This window comes from Carassius gibelio, chromosome B12 (assembly GCF_023724105.1).
Source record: "Carassius gibelio isolate Cgi1373 ecotype wild population from Czech Republic chromosome B12, carGib1.2-hapl.c, whole genome shotgun sequence".
Lineage (NCBI taxonomy): Eukaryota > Metazoa > Chordata > Actinopteri > Cypriniformes > Cyprinidae > Carassius > Carassius gibelio.
The window spans coordinates 13,810,594-13,824,209 of record NC_068407.1 but is presented as its reverse complement, the minus strand read 5'-3'; the positions used below and the strand labels follow the sequence as shown (position 1 = coordinate 13,824,209).

The 13,616-nt window shown below is 36.5% G+C and overlaps 2 protein-coding genes and 1 pseudogene across 2 annotated transcripts; 2 read left to right on the top strand and 1 right to left on the bottom strand.

Moving 5' to 3' along the window:
* The first annotated feature begins 55 nt into the window (after positions 1-55).
* Positions 56-2,881, top strand: LOC127968843 (aquaporin-8). The gene is made up of 5 exons (XM_052570200.1): positions 56-361; positions 906-1,032; positions 1,189-1,403; positions 2,255-2,389; positions 2,617-2,881. The coding sequence occupies exons 1-5, from the start codon at positions 99-101 to the stop codon at positions 2,657-2,659; spliced, it is 783 nt and encodes a 260-aa protein (XP_052426160.1). The 5' UTR covers positions 56-98; the 3' UTR covers positions 2,660-2,881.
* A 362-nt stretch (positions 2,882-3,243) lies between these two features.
* On the top strand, positions 3,244-4,840 carry LOC127969306 (aquaporin-8-like; annotated as a pseudogene).
* Positions 4,841-11,895: 7,055 nt separating this feature from the next.
* LOC127969232 (hemoglobin subunit alpha) lies at positions 11,896-12,671 on the bottom strand. The gene is made up of 3 exons (XM_052571060.1): positions 12,512-12,671; positions 12,205-12,412; positions 11,896-12,104 (listed from the first exon to the last, which is right to left on the bottom strand). Exons 1-3 carry the CDS (start codon positions 12,604-12,606, stop codon positions 11,976-11,978), a joined length of 432 nt encoding a protein of 143 aa, XP_052427020.1. The 5' UTR covers positions 12,607-12,671; the 3' UTR covers positions 11,896-11,975.
* Positions 12,672-13,616: the final 945 nt, after the last annotated feature.

The following is a 13,616-nucleotide window of genomic DNA, read 5'->3' as shown; positions in this document are numbered from 1 at the left end:
CCCGCCTTACCACCACTCCACCCCATCCTCTGTCCACCTTTATCAGTACCAAGCCGCAGTGTGTGAGCACAGATCACCTGAAGTTTCACAAAGACAAGATGACCTCAGCGGAGTCCAAGTCAGAGCTCTTCACTGTAGCCACTGGCGATGGAGGGGATGCCCATCAGAATCAGCCTAAGAAGTTGTCTTTCTTCGAGCACTACATTCAGCCGTGCCTGGCCGAGGTCCTGGGCTCCACTCTCTTCATGTTTGTGGGCTGTGTGTCGGTCATGGGCAACGTGGGCATCAGCGGGAGCATCCAGCCTGCCCTGGCACATGGACTAGCTCTGGCTATAGCAATTGCCATTTTTGGAGAAATCAGGTAACTGCCTTAAGTTCTGTGTGCTTGATTTAGCAGATGACTCGACTTTGAAATAGAGAATCAAAAAATGAGAAATAATATATTTAAATATTAAACAATGTTAAGCATATTTATATTAGGTTTAGTGCATTTATAATATATTTATAAGAATATAATATTGAAAAACGAATAATGTAACCAAAACTGTAAACTGAAAGACATTTATTTTGTGTTTACTTCAAATATCTGATTAATCTGCAAAATTATATATTTTTACTTCACAGTTTTATAAATAATAAAAGTTATTAAATTATAATTTTATATTTTTATGTTTCATTAAAAAAATTGTTTATATACTTTTTTATGTAAAAGAGTTTAATATTTTATGGTAGGATTTTCTTCTATTTTATATGTTATTGTATTGTTATTTTAAAATGTATTGAAGTTTGTTACCTGTTTTATTGGACAAATAAAATGTACTCATTCATTCTGAACCAAAACTGTAGAATTTATGTTTGATTGCTTACATTTGATTTCCCTATTTGATCCTTTTATTTTTCCCCAGTGGCGGTCACTTCAATCCAGCTGTATCTGTGTGTGTTTACCTCATCGGAGGAATGGAACTGATCCTCCTGGTGCCATACGTGATCTCACAAATGTTAGGTGGAGTGATCGCTGCCAGCCTCGCCAAAGTATGTGTCTAAGCTTCTCTGTTAATATTTGACTTGACATATGGTGAAGCCTTGATGCACACATTACTGAAAGTCCAATCATTTACTCCCGATGATAAAACTTTCCCTTGATTCAATAGTTTTATTATTTATCTTTTATCTTTTTCTTTTCTTTAGGCTGTCACTACAGATGTAGCATTTGCGAATGCAACAGGAGCAGCGTTTAATGCCATTGAGTCCGCTCATGGCACTGGCTCTGCGACTGTGGCAGAGATGGTTATGACGCTCTTCTTGACTATGGCTGTCAGCATGGGTGCCGTGAACGGAAGGACCCGAAGTCAGCTGGCTCCTTTCTGCATTGGACTCACAGTGACTGCAAATATTTTGGCTGGGTAGGGAGCTAGTTTTTCATGCAAAAATAAATGAACTAGCCTATCGTACAGAATATGTGCTACAGGATATTTTAAATAAGATTTAGTCTTCTGTTTCGCAGCCATAGAAAGCATTTGTGTTAAATATAAAAAAATTAGTAAATATACGAATGAATCGAAGCACTGTTTAACATCCATGTCTTTTTGAGTCTCCAACTTTGATATATATTATAACTATACAGTACAAGAGGTACTGTCGATACTATAGTAACTGTGTAGATATGTGTGAAATGCAAGTTCACTACTGTAACAACTGTAAACATGGATGTTTTATTTATTAATGTAAACATGGATGTTTATTATATAGGAAACATTTAAATTCCAAGCAGCTTAATAGAGTGGAAAAAATAGAACAAATACAACGCTAAACACATATTTTCTTTGTTTCTAAACACATCTGTATGATTTATATCACTTTTAATTATATTATATCTAATTGTTATAATTCTACAATAATTATACACACTTTAAAACGTATAAAGCAATAGAAATATAAAAACAGAAAACTGTCAATTATATTATGATAAAGATCCATTTTTCTAGATCACTTCGATTTTTCTGTAGATCATCTTCTCACTTGTTTTATATGTGGAGACAGAGGTGTCTTTAATGAACATGGCAACCTAATGAATTGAAAATCACAGGATATGTTACAGGAAACAAAGACATTAAACAGCCTTAGAACAATAATGGAAATAGGAAACAATGATTCCTAATGTGCTAATGTGCTGTATTTGGGTCACAATTGAAGCCAGTCTTGTAACTTCTCAGTCTTCAGTGATTTCACTGATTTTGTCTTCCGTGTTCAACAGGGGTGGAATATCAGGAGCATGTATGAATCCAGCACGGGCCTTCGGGCCAGCAATAGTGTCCGGTCACTGGGAGTACCACTGGATATATTGGGTTGGACCTATGACTGGTGCCCTGGTCACTGTCAGTCTTGTGAGGTAATCATTGCACAATGAGTGGTTTTCTTCATTTAGAAAGAGTGTGAAGTCATTGAGTGTATAAAGATAACTGAGTTTGAATCAGATCAGACTGAAATAAGAATTCAGAGTTCATTTGTGTTTTATGTGTAATACAGTGTTTGAAACATTCAGTCCTGATATGTAATATGTAAGTAGAAGTATGTGAGTATCTATAAGTATCTGAACAATTGCATTTTTCGTTCTAGGTTGGTGGTGGGAGACAAGAAGATTCGTGTTATTTTCAAGTGATGGAGAGGGGTCCTCTGAGGATCTCATGTTGCCAGCTTTTCAAAGTCAAGATAACTTGTAAAACATTGTATGATATTGTCAAACATTTATATTACTGCAGTATTCTAAACTTTCCTGTATTCTGATGCTTTATTGTCTCTTTGCCAAATGTATTTGTTGTTTTTATAGCCTGCCATAATGTATTCTGATGTTTTCTGTTAATAAACTGTCTTTTGTTAGAAATTGCCGATTTCTTCACATTGCATATCATTAAATGAGCCTATAGTTATATATTTTATTTTATTATATATAACACAATATGTTATTATTTGGTAAAAAAAGTGCTCTCTCTCTCTCTCTCTCTCTCTCTCTCTCTATATATATATATATATATATATATATATATATATTATATGTATATATAAGAAAGATCATGATTCGATTTCTAAATAAAAAAAAGTTATATTAATAAGAATATCAATATCAATTGTAATATATATATATATATTCCTTTTTTCTTCTTCTTTTTTTTAACCTATGACCCCCTGAGTATATTAATCATATTTATAATACCTCCATATTAATATATCACACTGCATCTCAAAGTTCACTTTTGAGTGTCAATGCATTGTTTTATAATGCACATGGGTGATCATGCTCTGTGAGTTATGACACACTATCACACAAGCAAATCAATAACATAGAGATAATAGTGAAAGCAATACTGTGCAAATGTGAAGCACCTCACGTCTGATAAGGGAACAGCTATGCACTAATTTAACTCCAATCTGAAAATGTCTGTAATTATACTTGGATACCATCTTGTTCTCACCAAATCTTTTCATTGACTCCCAAAACTTGATTGTATGTTGTTGCTGCATTGTTCATATATAATCCTACGATAATATATCAGACCTTTCAGGGATAAAAGAGTGATTTATGATGGAACAGAAGTGCTTCCTTCTGCCACGGTCACAAAGTTACTCAGTGCTCTGGATGTCAGCGGAGCCAGAGAAGCTAGAGCTTGAAGAGCTGGACAAAACCTTGCTGAAGAAGAACAAACCCAAACATCTGGGCAAGTATGACAGAATAATCCAGCCATGTGTTGCTGAGCTGGTGGGCACCACTTTTTTTGTCTTTATCAGCTGTGTGTCTGTCATTGAAAATGTGGAGACAGTGGGACGATTACAGCCAGCGCTTGTGCATGGACTGACAGTCACTGTGCTGGTGGCGTGTACGGCAGAAATCAGGTAAGATATTATATATATATATGTATGTATGTACTGTATGTATTGTATAACTTAAAAAAAAAAAAAGTTTTAATTATTTTGTATTTATATTTTCAGATTTTTTACATTTATTTACTGTGTAATTTACAAAGAATGCAAACACTTCAATATGTTTGTTATTCAAAACTATTCTTATATTGTACATTTTGGGTTTGTTAATCAATTTCTGATTCTAAAAGTGATTTTCTGAATCCATTTCTCCATCTCACCTGAATGTTTCTCTCTCTCTCTCTCTCTCTCTGCAGCAGATCACATTTTAACCCTCCGTTCACCATCACTATCTGGTTATGTGGTGGAATTCAGCTGACGATGGCTGTTCCCTGCCTTATCATTCAGCTTATCGGAGGTTTGCTGGGAGCTGCAATATCAAAGTTGTGAACGAGACTGCACTTATTACATAAACAGAAAATAATATGTGTATTCCCCACAATCCCAAATACAGCTCAACAGACAAATGTATTTTGAAGGTTATGACATAACACGAGAATTATGTGAATGCTACTAGACCGGCCTTTACTATTCTTCCATCTGAGGAGCAGCTGGGGAAGGCTGTGTTTGCTGAGATGGCCATGACGTGTCTAACTAATGCTGCTGGGAGCTGTCAATGGAAAGAGCAAAAGCCCCCTTGTGCCCTTCATGGTGGGCTGCACTGATTTGTCAATGTTCTGGCAGAGTGAGTCTTAATAACATGCATTTGTAGCTTAATACGTATATGTTTATGTAATATCTGTTTTGTTAACATTTTTATCTGTCTGAAAAAAAAAATGTTTTCTTTAAAAGAGGAGATGTTTCTGGCACCTGTTTGAATCCTGCAAGAGCTTTTGGACCTGCGTTGGTGGCTAACTACTGGACATATCATTGGGTTTATTGGGCCGGCCCGATTCGGGGAGGTCTTGGGGCTGCTGCTGTGTGAGGTCAGTTTGCCTTGATATCAAATCTGTTGTTTACGACTTCCATTTCAAGAAATTAGTTTTACAGCAGACTGTTACTTTACTGCTTTAACAGGCTTCTGCTTGGAGATGATACTGGAGCACCTCAGCATGCCAAAACCTTGATGACTTCATTACTCTTAAACAGTCTGAATATTTCACATGTCAAACCCAGCAGCATATTGCATTTAAACTGTGAATATAGTGTACGTGACTTTGATAAAACATGACCAGTCCTTTTCCCTTATGTTTTGCCTCAGGCTGGACTGTACAGTTTACTCTATTTCATGTATTTATATTATCAGTGTGTTATGAAGCATTGTGACTTTCCACAATATAGAACAAAGAAAGAAAGTTTAATCCATACCCAACATGTCTAAATGCAAGATTTCTTTTTTTTTGTTAACAACTGTTTATTGAATTTTCTTTTGTTTACAACAGCAGAAAACAAAAAGCAACTGAGCAAATGTAGAACCCATCCCAACCCATCCCACCCCCTGGTAGACTAAAGAGTAGAGAAGAAAAATAATAAATAAATACATAAAGTAAAATAAACAATAATATAAATAAATTAAATAATATTAATACATAAAATATAATAAAATAATTCTTACAAAGATTTTAGAAAAGATGATACGACATTAAAAGATGAATGCCATAAATTAACAGTTTTCACATTAGATCCATGTATACGAGAAGTTGAGAGTTCCATTGAGATAATATCTAACAAATAAACCGCCCAGGTTCTTCTGTCCATTGTGTGAGGAGGATTCCAACGATTGACTAGCAACTTTTTTGCTGCAGTGAGAGCAGCTAACAGTAAACATCTTTGTTGGACAGACAAGGTGAGGTCCCAAAAATCATTCATGAAAAAATGACGTGGAGACAAACATATCTCAGTACCCAACAAATAAGAAAGGTCCTGTGAGAGCTGAATCCAAAAAGGAGAGAGAGAGGGGCACTCCCAAAAAAAATGCAAAAATGTGCCTAAAAGTCCTTGCGGACAGAGAACACACTTAGGAGAAGACGACAGATTCATATGATAACGTTTCAGTGGGGTCAAGTAAACCCTATGCAGCAATTTCCAATGAATAATTTGGTGGTTTGGGTTTTTAGAAGACAGTTTAAACATTCCCCATATCTGATCTGAGAATAAAACCTGCACATCCTCATTAAGATCCTTAGCCCAAACAGTTGTAATAGATAGAGGTTTGTAAGAATGCTCAAGAAGAAAAAGATAGATGACTGAAGCAGAGGAAGGAGATTCCTCAGAGGGAAGGATTAGTTTGCGCAAAGGGTGAATAGGCAATTGAGAGTTCCAGGGCACCCCATATGCCCGCAGGGCTGACCTAATGCGCAAATACATAAAAAAGGAAGTGCCTGGCAGATTATATTGAGTTTTGAGATTCTGAAAGGATTGTAAACCACTATCATCATAAATATCTCCCAGAGTATTTACTTTGTGATGAGTCCATTGCGGACAATGGAATGGAGTGTTGCCTGACAAAAGATTATTATTGTGAAAAATTGGAGTATGCTTATGCCAAATTTCAACTAATTGTAAACGTCTTTCAACATCCCTCCATGTAGAAAGGAGATGGGTTACAATGGGACCAAACCTAGATTTACACTGCCTAAGCGGAACCCCAGAAAAAACAAGATCCTTCAATTTATATGGATAGACAATAGATTCCTCAATTGCTCTCCAAGATTCAGAAGCATCAGGGTCAAACCAAACTGATAAAGGGCGGAGGGAAAAGGCTTGGGCATACAATCTAAAATTAGGGAAAGAAAGACCTCCATGTAATCTACTTCGTTGTAAAGTAGTCAGTTTAATACGAGGACGTTTCCCATCCCATATATACCGTGAAACACATGCATCAAGTTTGTTCCAGTAACCAACTGGTGGAGCAAGAGGAATCATAGAAGAGAAGAAATTAATACGTGGGAGAACATTCATTTTAATCACCGATATACGAGCCTGAAAAGAAGTAAGAAGACGAGACCAATTTTCTAAATCTGAGGATATTTTGCCTAGAATACTACTATAGTTTTTTGAAATAATTTCTTGCAGGGAAGGAAAAATATCTATCCCCAGGTACTTAAAGTTTGGAACTACTGGAATAGATACAGAAAGGGAAATGGGATCAAATTTAGAATTGAGGGGAAGTAGACATGACTTACTCCAATTAATTTTAAACCCAGAGAGAGATCCAAAATGGTCAAATAAATTCAATACATGGGGAATAGAATGTGACGGCTTCTCCAGAAACAATAAGATATCATCTGCGAATAAAGAAATATGATGATGAGTATTCCTTATACTTATGGGAGAAATAGTTTCAGATAGTCGGACCGCTTGTGCTAAGGGTTCCAAAGATAAGGCGAATAAAAGAGGAGAAAGCGGGCAACCCTGACGAGTACCTCGATGTATAAAGAATGGGTTAGAGCAGACAGAACCTGTGAGAACAGAGGCTGCTGGATTGGCGTACAGAACTTTAATCATGTTTATGAAACTTGATCCTAGACCCAGATGCTGTAGAACCGCCCATAAATAGTTCCATTCTAGCTGGTCAAAAGCTTTCATTGCATCTAGAGATAATACTGCACAAGGGGAGGACGAACTATTAGTTGAATTAATAATATGATATAACCTGCGTAAATTATCTGATGCTGAGCGAGATTTAATGAACCCTGTTTGATCATGGTGAACTAGTCTGTTCATATATTTCTCTAAACGACGAGATAGTACCTTGGCATATAACTTAACATCAGTCCCTATCAAAGAGAGAGGTCGGTAACTAGAACAGGAAGTCGGATCCTTATCTTTTTTTAACAAGAGAGAAATCACAGCTATATTAATAGACGGGTGAAATGAACCTTGAGTAACTGAAAAATTTATCATATCTAACAAGAGGGAGCCTAAATCCGACCAAAAAGTAATATACAATTCGACAGGAATACCATCTAAACCTGGGGATTTCCCCTTGTTCATAGATCGAATTGCTGACTCCAGCTCTTGAAGGGTAATCGGTTCAGCCAGGTAATCAGAGTCTGAATCTGACAGCCTAGGTAAATCAAGGTTGGACAGAAAAGATGCAAAAGTGTCAGGGTCACCAACAGCAGAAGAAGTATAGAGGTTAGAGTAAAAAGAATGAAAAGAAATATTAATGTCTTTTGGATCTGTCACAATGAGCCCGGATTGGGATTTCACTGCTGAGATATTAGCAAACTTTTCACTGTTACGTATTCTTAAAGCTAAAAGGTGGCTAGGTCTACTTCCTTGAAAATAATAATTCTGCCTGCATCTTTGAATCAGGAATTCTGCCCTGGATCGCAGTAATGAATTAAGCTCGGATCTAACCGCCATGATTTTGCTAAGTGTATTGTGTGAGAAACAACGCTGATTGTCTCTAGTCAGATTCTGGAGCTGTGATTCCAATTCAACTATCTTTTTATGTCTGTTTTTCTGAAGGAAAGAGGCATATGAAATTGAGTTATTCCTTATAAATCCTTTAACTGCATTCCAAAGTGTTCGTGGATCATCCACTGAGCCTTGATTAATTTCAATAAACTCAGCAAAATTATTTCTGAATTGACTACAGAAGTTTTCATCTTGTAACAATTTAGGGTTAAATCGCCATCTAGTCGCACGAGACGGTCGAGGGATCAAAGATAATCTGCACAAATTTCCATCATGATCAGACAAAGATAAGGAACAGATATCGGCATCACAAACAGCTGAAGATAAAGAAGTAGAAATGAAAATATAGTCAATTCGTGAATAGGATTTATGAGTAGCAGAAAAGAAAGTGAAAGACTTAGCAGAAGGATTTAGTAAACGCCAAGTATCCACCAATGAAGACGAGGTTACACATTGCCTAAGTTTGTCAGAACACAAGGCTTGAGAGTGTGATTCCTTTGGTCCAGATCTATCTAGGATATGCGACATTACAGAATTGGTGTCTGCACCTAATACAATTTCAAAATCTGAAAATTTTAAAAGATAGGAAGACAAAACAGAGAAAAAAGTAGGTTCAGGAGTACAAGGGGCATAAACTGAAATAAATACAATATTCCTATTCTCCACTATTGTTTTTATGTGTGTTATTCTACCGTCTGGATCACAACCTTTATCTAAAATAGTAATATTTAACGTCCTCCGCACCAATATTAGAACACCCTTGGTTTTAGCATCCGAAGATGAATGAGATACTACTTCATAAAACTTATTATTACACCTGTGTACATCCTCCTCTTTCAAATGGGATTCTTGAACTAACACTATATCAATCTTTCTCCTTCGCAAAAAATCCAGAAAACCTGTACGTTTGTGTGGGCCATTTAGGCCATTAATATTACAACTTAGAATATTAAGGTCAGTCATAGGTATCAAACAGCATTACTACAAAATAAGACAACATACAAATTTGAAAACAAAACCAGTTGAGTCTACCATCAAACCACCCCCCATCCCCACCCTTCCCATCAGTTTTCAAAAATATATTAACATGTTTCCATGAACTATGGCAGACCAAACCAAGAACGAACCTTGATCTGCCACCACCCCTTAATATGATCCGTGGCGTCAACAAAAACCTGCACATTACAGAAGCACCAACATTGGCCCCAAAGTCACATTTTGACTAGATAGTATCTTTAGTGGAAAAAAAAAAATATATATATATATATAAATAAGTAAATAAATAAATAAAATAATAATAATAATAATAATAAATAAAAATAATAAAAAATAAATTAATTCATTAATTGAAACAAGCAAGAAGAAATACAACGAACATAAATATTATACCACCGTGATCAGTAAGCGATACTGTATGTTCAATGAAACTATATAGTAACTATAAGTTCAGAAGTAAATATTAGAGTAAACAGTGAAAGACACGGTCGCCTGAGAGCATCTCTTCTCCGATTAGATAGCAAGCGCCCAGCTGGAGTTCAGTGAGAATTGGAGGATGAATGAGATCTGAAAAACACTCTTGCTTCTTCTGGGGAATATAACAATTTAGGTTCACCCTGATTGAGAATGACCTTCAGCGTTGCAGGATAGAGAAGAAAATTCTGGATGCCTGCCTCTCTCATTTCCTTTCTTACTGGCGCGAATGCACTTCTTCTTTTTGCGGTGGCCGGCGAAAAATCTGGAAAGAAAGACAGCGTTGCTCCGTCGGATGTTTCACCGGGGCATGCAGTCTGGCGGCCCGCAAAATGAGCTCCCTATCCGTATACCGCAACAATTTAAAGATAAAAACCCGTGGTTTAGCGCGATCTGAGGAGAGCCTTGTGTACACGCGATGCGCTCGTTCCACTTCAATCTCTTTGCCTGTCAGAGACGGGAGCCACGCCGGCAGCGATCTCTTCAAAAAGCCCAAAGGGTCGTCCTTTTCGGACCCTTCAGGTAATCCAACCAGACGCAGATTGCAGCGCCTGTTGCGATCCTGTAAATCAACAACCTGTTGCTCGAGCGCTGCTACTCGCCTATCGTGATCCGCGACAACTTTCTTTTGTTCTCTCAACTCCCCTGTAAGAAGATCCATTTTGGAGCATAGCGATTGAACAACTGACATGTGAGAAGCGAATTCGTTCCGCATCGCTGACAACTCAGATCTTAGAATCTCCTCAAAGTGCGCAACAGTATTCGCCATCTTATCCACCATATCATCTGTGGTCGGTGCCGGTGGTTTACATTTCTTCTTAATCGGAGAAGCCGACGGAGACATCTCTTGCTGCTTCCGATTGCCAGACATTTAAGAAAAGTGTTGTTAATGAAATAAGCTTAAAATAAAACGAAAAAATCTGCAAAAAGGGGCCAAACGTATGGGACTCTACTCAAGTGCGACTAGGTTCATGAGCACGTCACGTGACTCCTCCTAAATGCAAGATTTCTTTCTTTCTTTCTTTTCTTTCTTTTTTTTGCCAGACACCAAATAAATTAAACCCACTGTAAAATGAAACCACTACATTATATCAGGAGTACTCGATCACATTTCTGGAGCTTTATAGACCACCTAATGAGTTCAAACCCTGATCAAACACTCCTGAATGTAATTATCAAGTTGCCCTGAAGCTCTGAATTTGTTGGTTCAGATGTGTTTGAACTTTGCAGGAAGGTAGATCTTCAGGAACAGGACAGGGCACCCTGTCACACTTTATTTCAAGGCGCAATTCTCACTAATAGTCTAATTAACACATAACTACGACTTTTGCCTCAGTAAACTCATAATTTGCTAGTTTTTAATAGTGAGAATTGGTCCTTAAAAAAAGTGTTAAACTGTCACAAAGGCTCAATGTCTGTTTAATTATTTCAGTAAAATGTTAGTCTATTTTTTTTTTTTTAGCGACAAAATACTGTTAGTTACTGTACCTACCTTATGTGAAAGAGTTTGTAGCCTTTTCTTGGTGTTTGTGCATGTGCTCCTTTTTTTTTTTTTTGAATGACCGTAAATGCCCTTTCCAAGATTCACGTGACTCAAAGCTGCTGGCGAGTCATTGACCTTGTTCAGTTGACTTTCATGTTCATTTATTTAATGATTGCTAGTTTAATTTGATTTATTTATTTATTTATTTTCGGTTATGCATTATATATATATATATATAAATGAAAAAGTAGCTATTGGCTAATACAATATAAATATAAGTTTTATGTATTAAACTTATTGCAATATCCTTCTTATTGCAATATCCTAGTCCCTTAATAAACCTTGATATTTTTTCATTTTTGATAAAACAAATATTTTATATGCTTAAAGAAATATAATGGATAAGAGTCGCATGAGCATATCTTGATGTGGCAAAATGATTTATTCAAGCAACCGCTTAACCTTAAATCACAACTAAAAGTAAAGTAAAGTTTTAAAATTAAAATGACGCTTAATTAACTAAAAATAATTCATTTAATTCGTATAAATTTGGTCTAATCTAAGTTTAATCATATAAAAGTTTCACAAATCTAATGGGATTCATATGATCCTGTATTCATGCAGATTCACGTTTTAAATGAATTTAGGACAGGGTAAGTGTCTCCAGATTAATTATTTATTGACATGTTGCTGACCAAATCGACAAAGCAACATTCAAACTGCATAACAAATATCAAACAGGTTAGCGATATTTGTCAGACAAAGCCAGGGCCACTCTTGCAAGAAACTTGTCCATGGCCAGGTGGGCTTCAGGTGTGAAGTCATCAGGGAAGAGCATGGCCAACACCACAAGAATGTTGTGGGACAGGATCTGTTAAATGAAGATTAAGAGACAGCATTTTGAGCAAGACAACTTCGTAATGAGAACTATGGAAGTCTGGCTAAATTATTCAGCAGTAGGCTATATTTACCCTGAAGTTAGCAGGGTCGACTCTCAACTGAAAGGCATGCAGCTCGCTAAGAGTGAGCAGGCCGGAAAAAAGGTCGTCGATTTTCTCAACAGCCAAACCGATTCCAGCGATGATCTTCTTCCCGTGCTTCCTCACAGGAGCGGATCCGGGGGTCAGGTCGCTCCAGTGAGAGAAGTAGGTTTTGGTCTGAGGGTAGACATAGAGCATTCTGCAAAATGGAGAGATGTAAAAGCCGATTTATTCCGTCTTACATCTGTAAAATATATAGTCTATATAAATAAATGAATAAAAAACTGATTTGACTTACCTGGACAACGCCTCATTGCCGACATCCCCAGCCTTTGGGGAGATCTTTGCCCAGAGGGCCTTCACAATCGCTTTGTCATTAGCAGAGAGACTCATTTTGAATCGATGTCGTGCTTGGGTCAAATGACTTGCCCACCTAAACGTTGGTCCTCTTTTTAAGCGTTTGAAGTTGAGCGGGCACACCCAAGATACAGCCTAATTGCGTGTCAGATTGAACTCCTGCCAGTTAACACTGAAAATTGACATGATGCCCATTTTCCTCCCTCTTCGTTTTAGGGAGAACGTGATGATATGTGCGTCACAAGAAACAGATATTGGCAGATCCTAATCAATCCACGTCCACATCTTAAGTTCAAGTAACCCAACAACATGATTTGACCAATTAATTAATTAATTAATTAATTTAATAAGTCAGTAAGTTAGTTAATTAGATCTTAGTAGGCCTATATGCAAGATATGACCTGTTATAGCCATAGGCTAAATGCTTCCTGCACCCAAATATCTGTGATTTTACGCTCTTTCAATGAATTAATTTATATATATATATATATATATATATATATATATATATAAAATATTAAACAAGATTATTAAAATGTTATTATTATTATATTATTTATTTTCTTACAGGGCTCTTATTGTGCATAAAAATGACCAAAAAAGTAACTGAGGGCACAGATCCTGATTTTCAGATTTTTTTTCTTTTTTTTTTTTAATTCTGAATTGATTTATAAATCATTTATTTCATTTATTGGCTCTGAAATAGTGCATGTCTGGTGAATGGATAAAATGGCCACACCCTTTTAATTTGGTATTTGATCAGACTGGATTTTTTATTTATTTTTTAACACACAGGCATTTCATTTTGAGATCTACGCAAGTGGAGAGTCTGTGACTGGAGATAAGGAAGAGTCGTTTTGAATGTGCGTATGCGCATGAGATAACCAGCAGCTGAGATCACAAGAATAATTCATAGACTGTGAAAGTCACATTTCCCAAGGATTTAAACAATTAAATAAAGATGTCCTCTACAATCATATGCTTACATTTTATATGCAAAGGCATTATCCTTGTCATACTATGCTGAAGTTTTATTTTTATTTTTA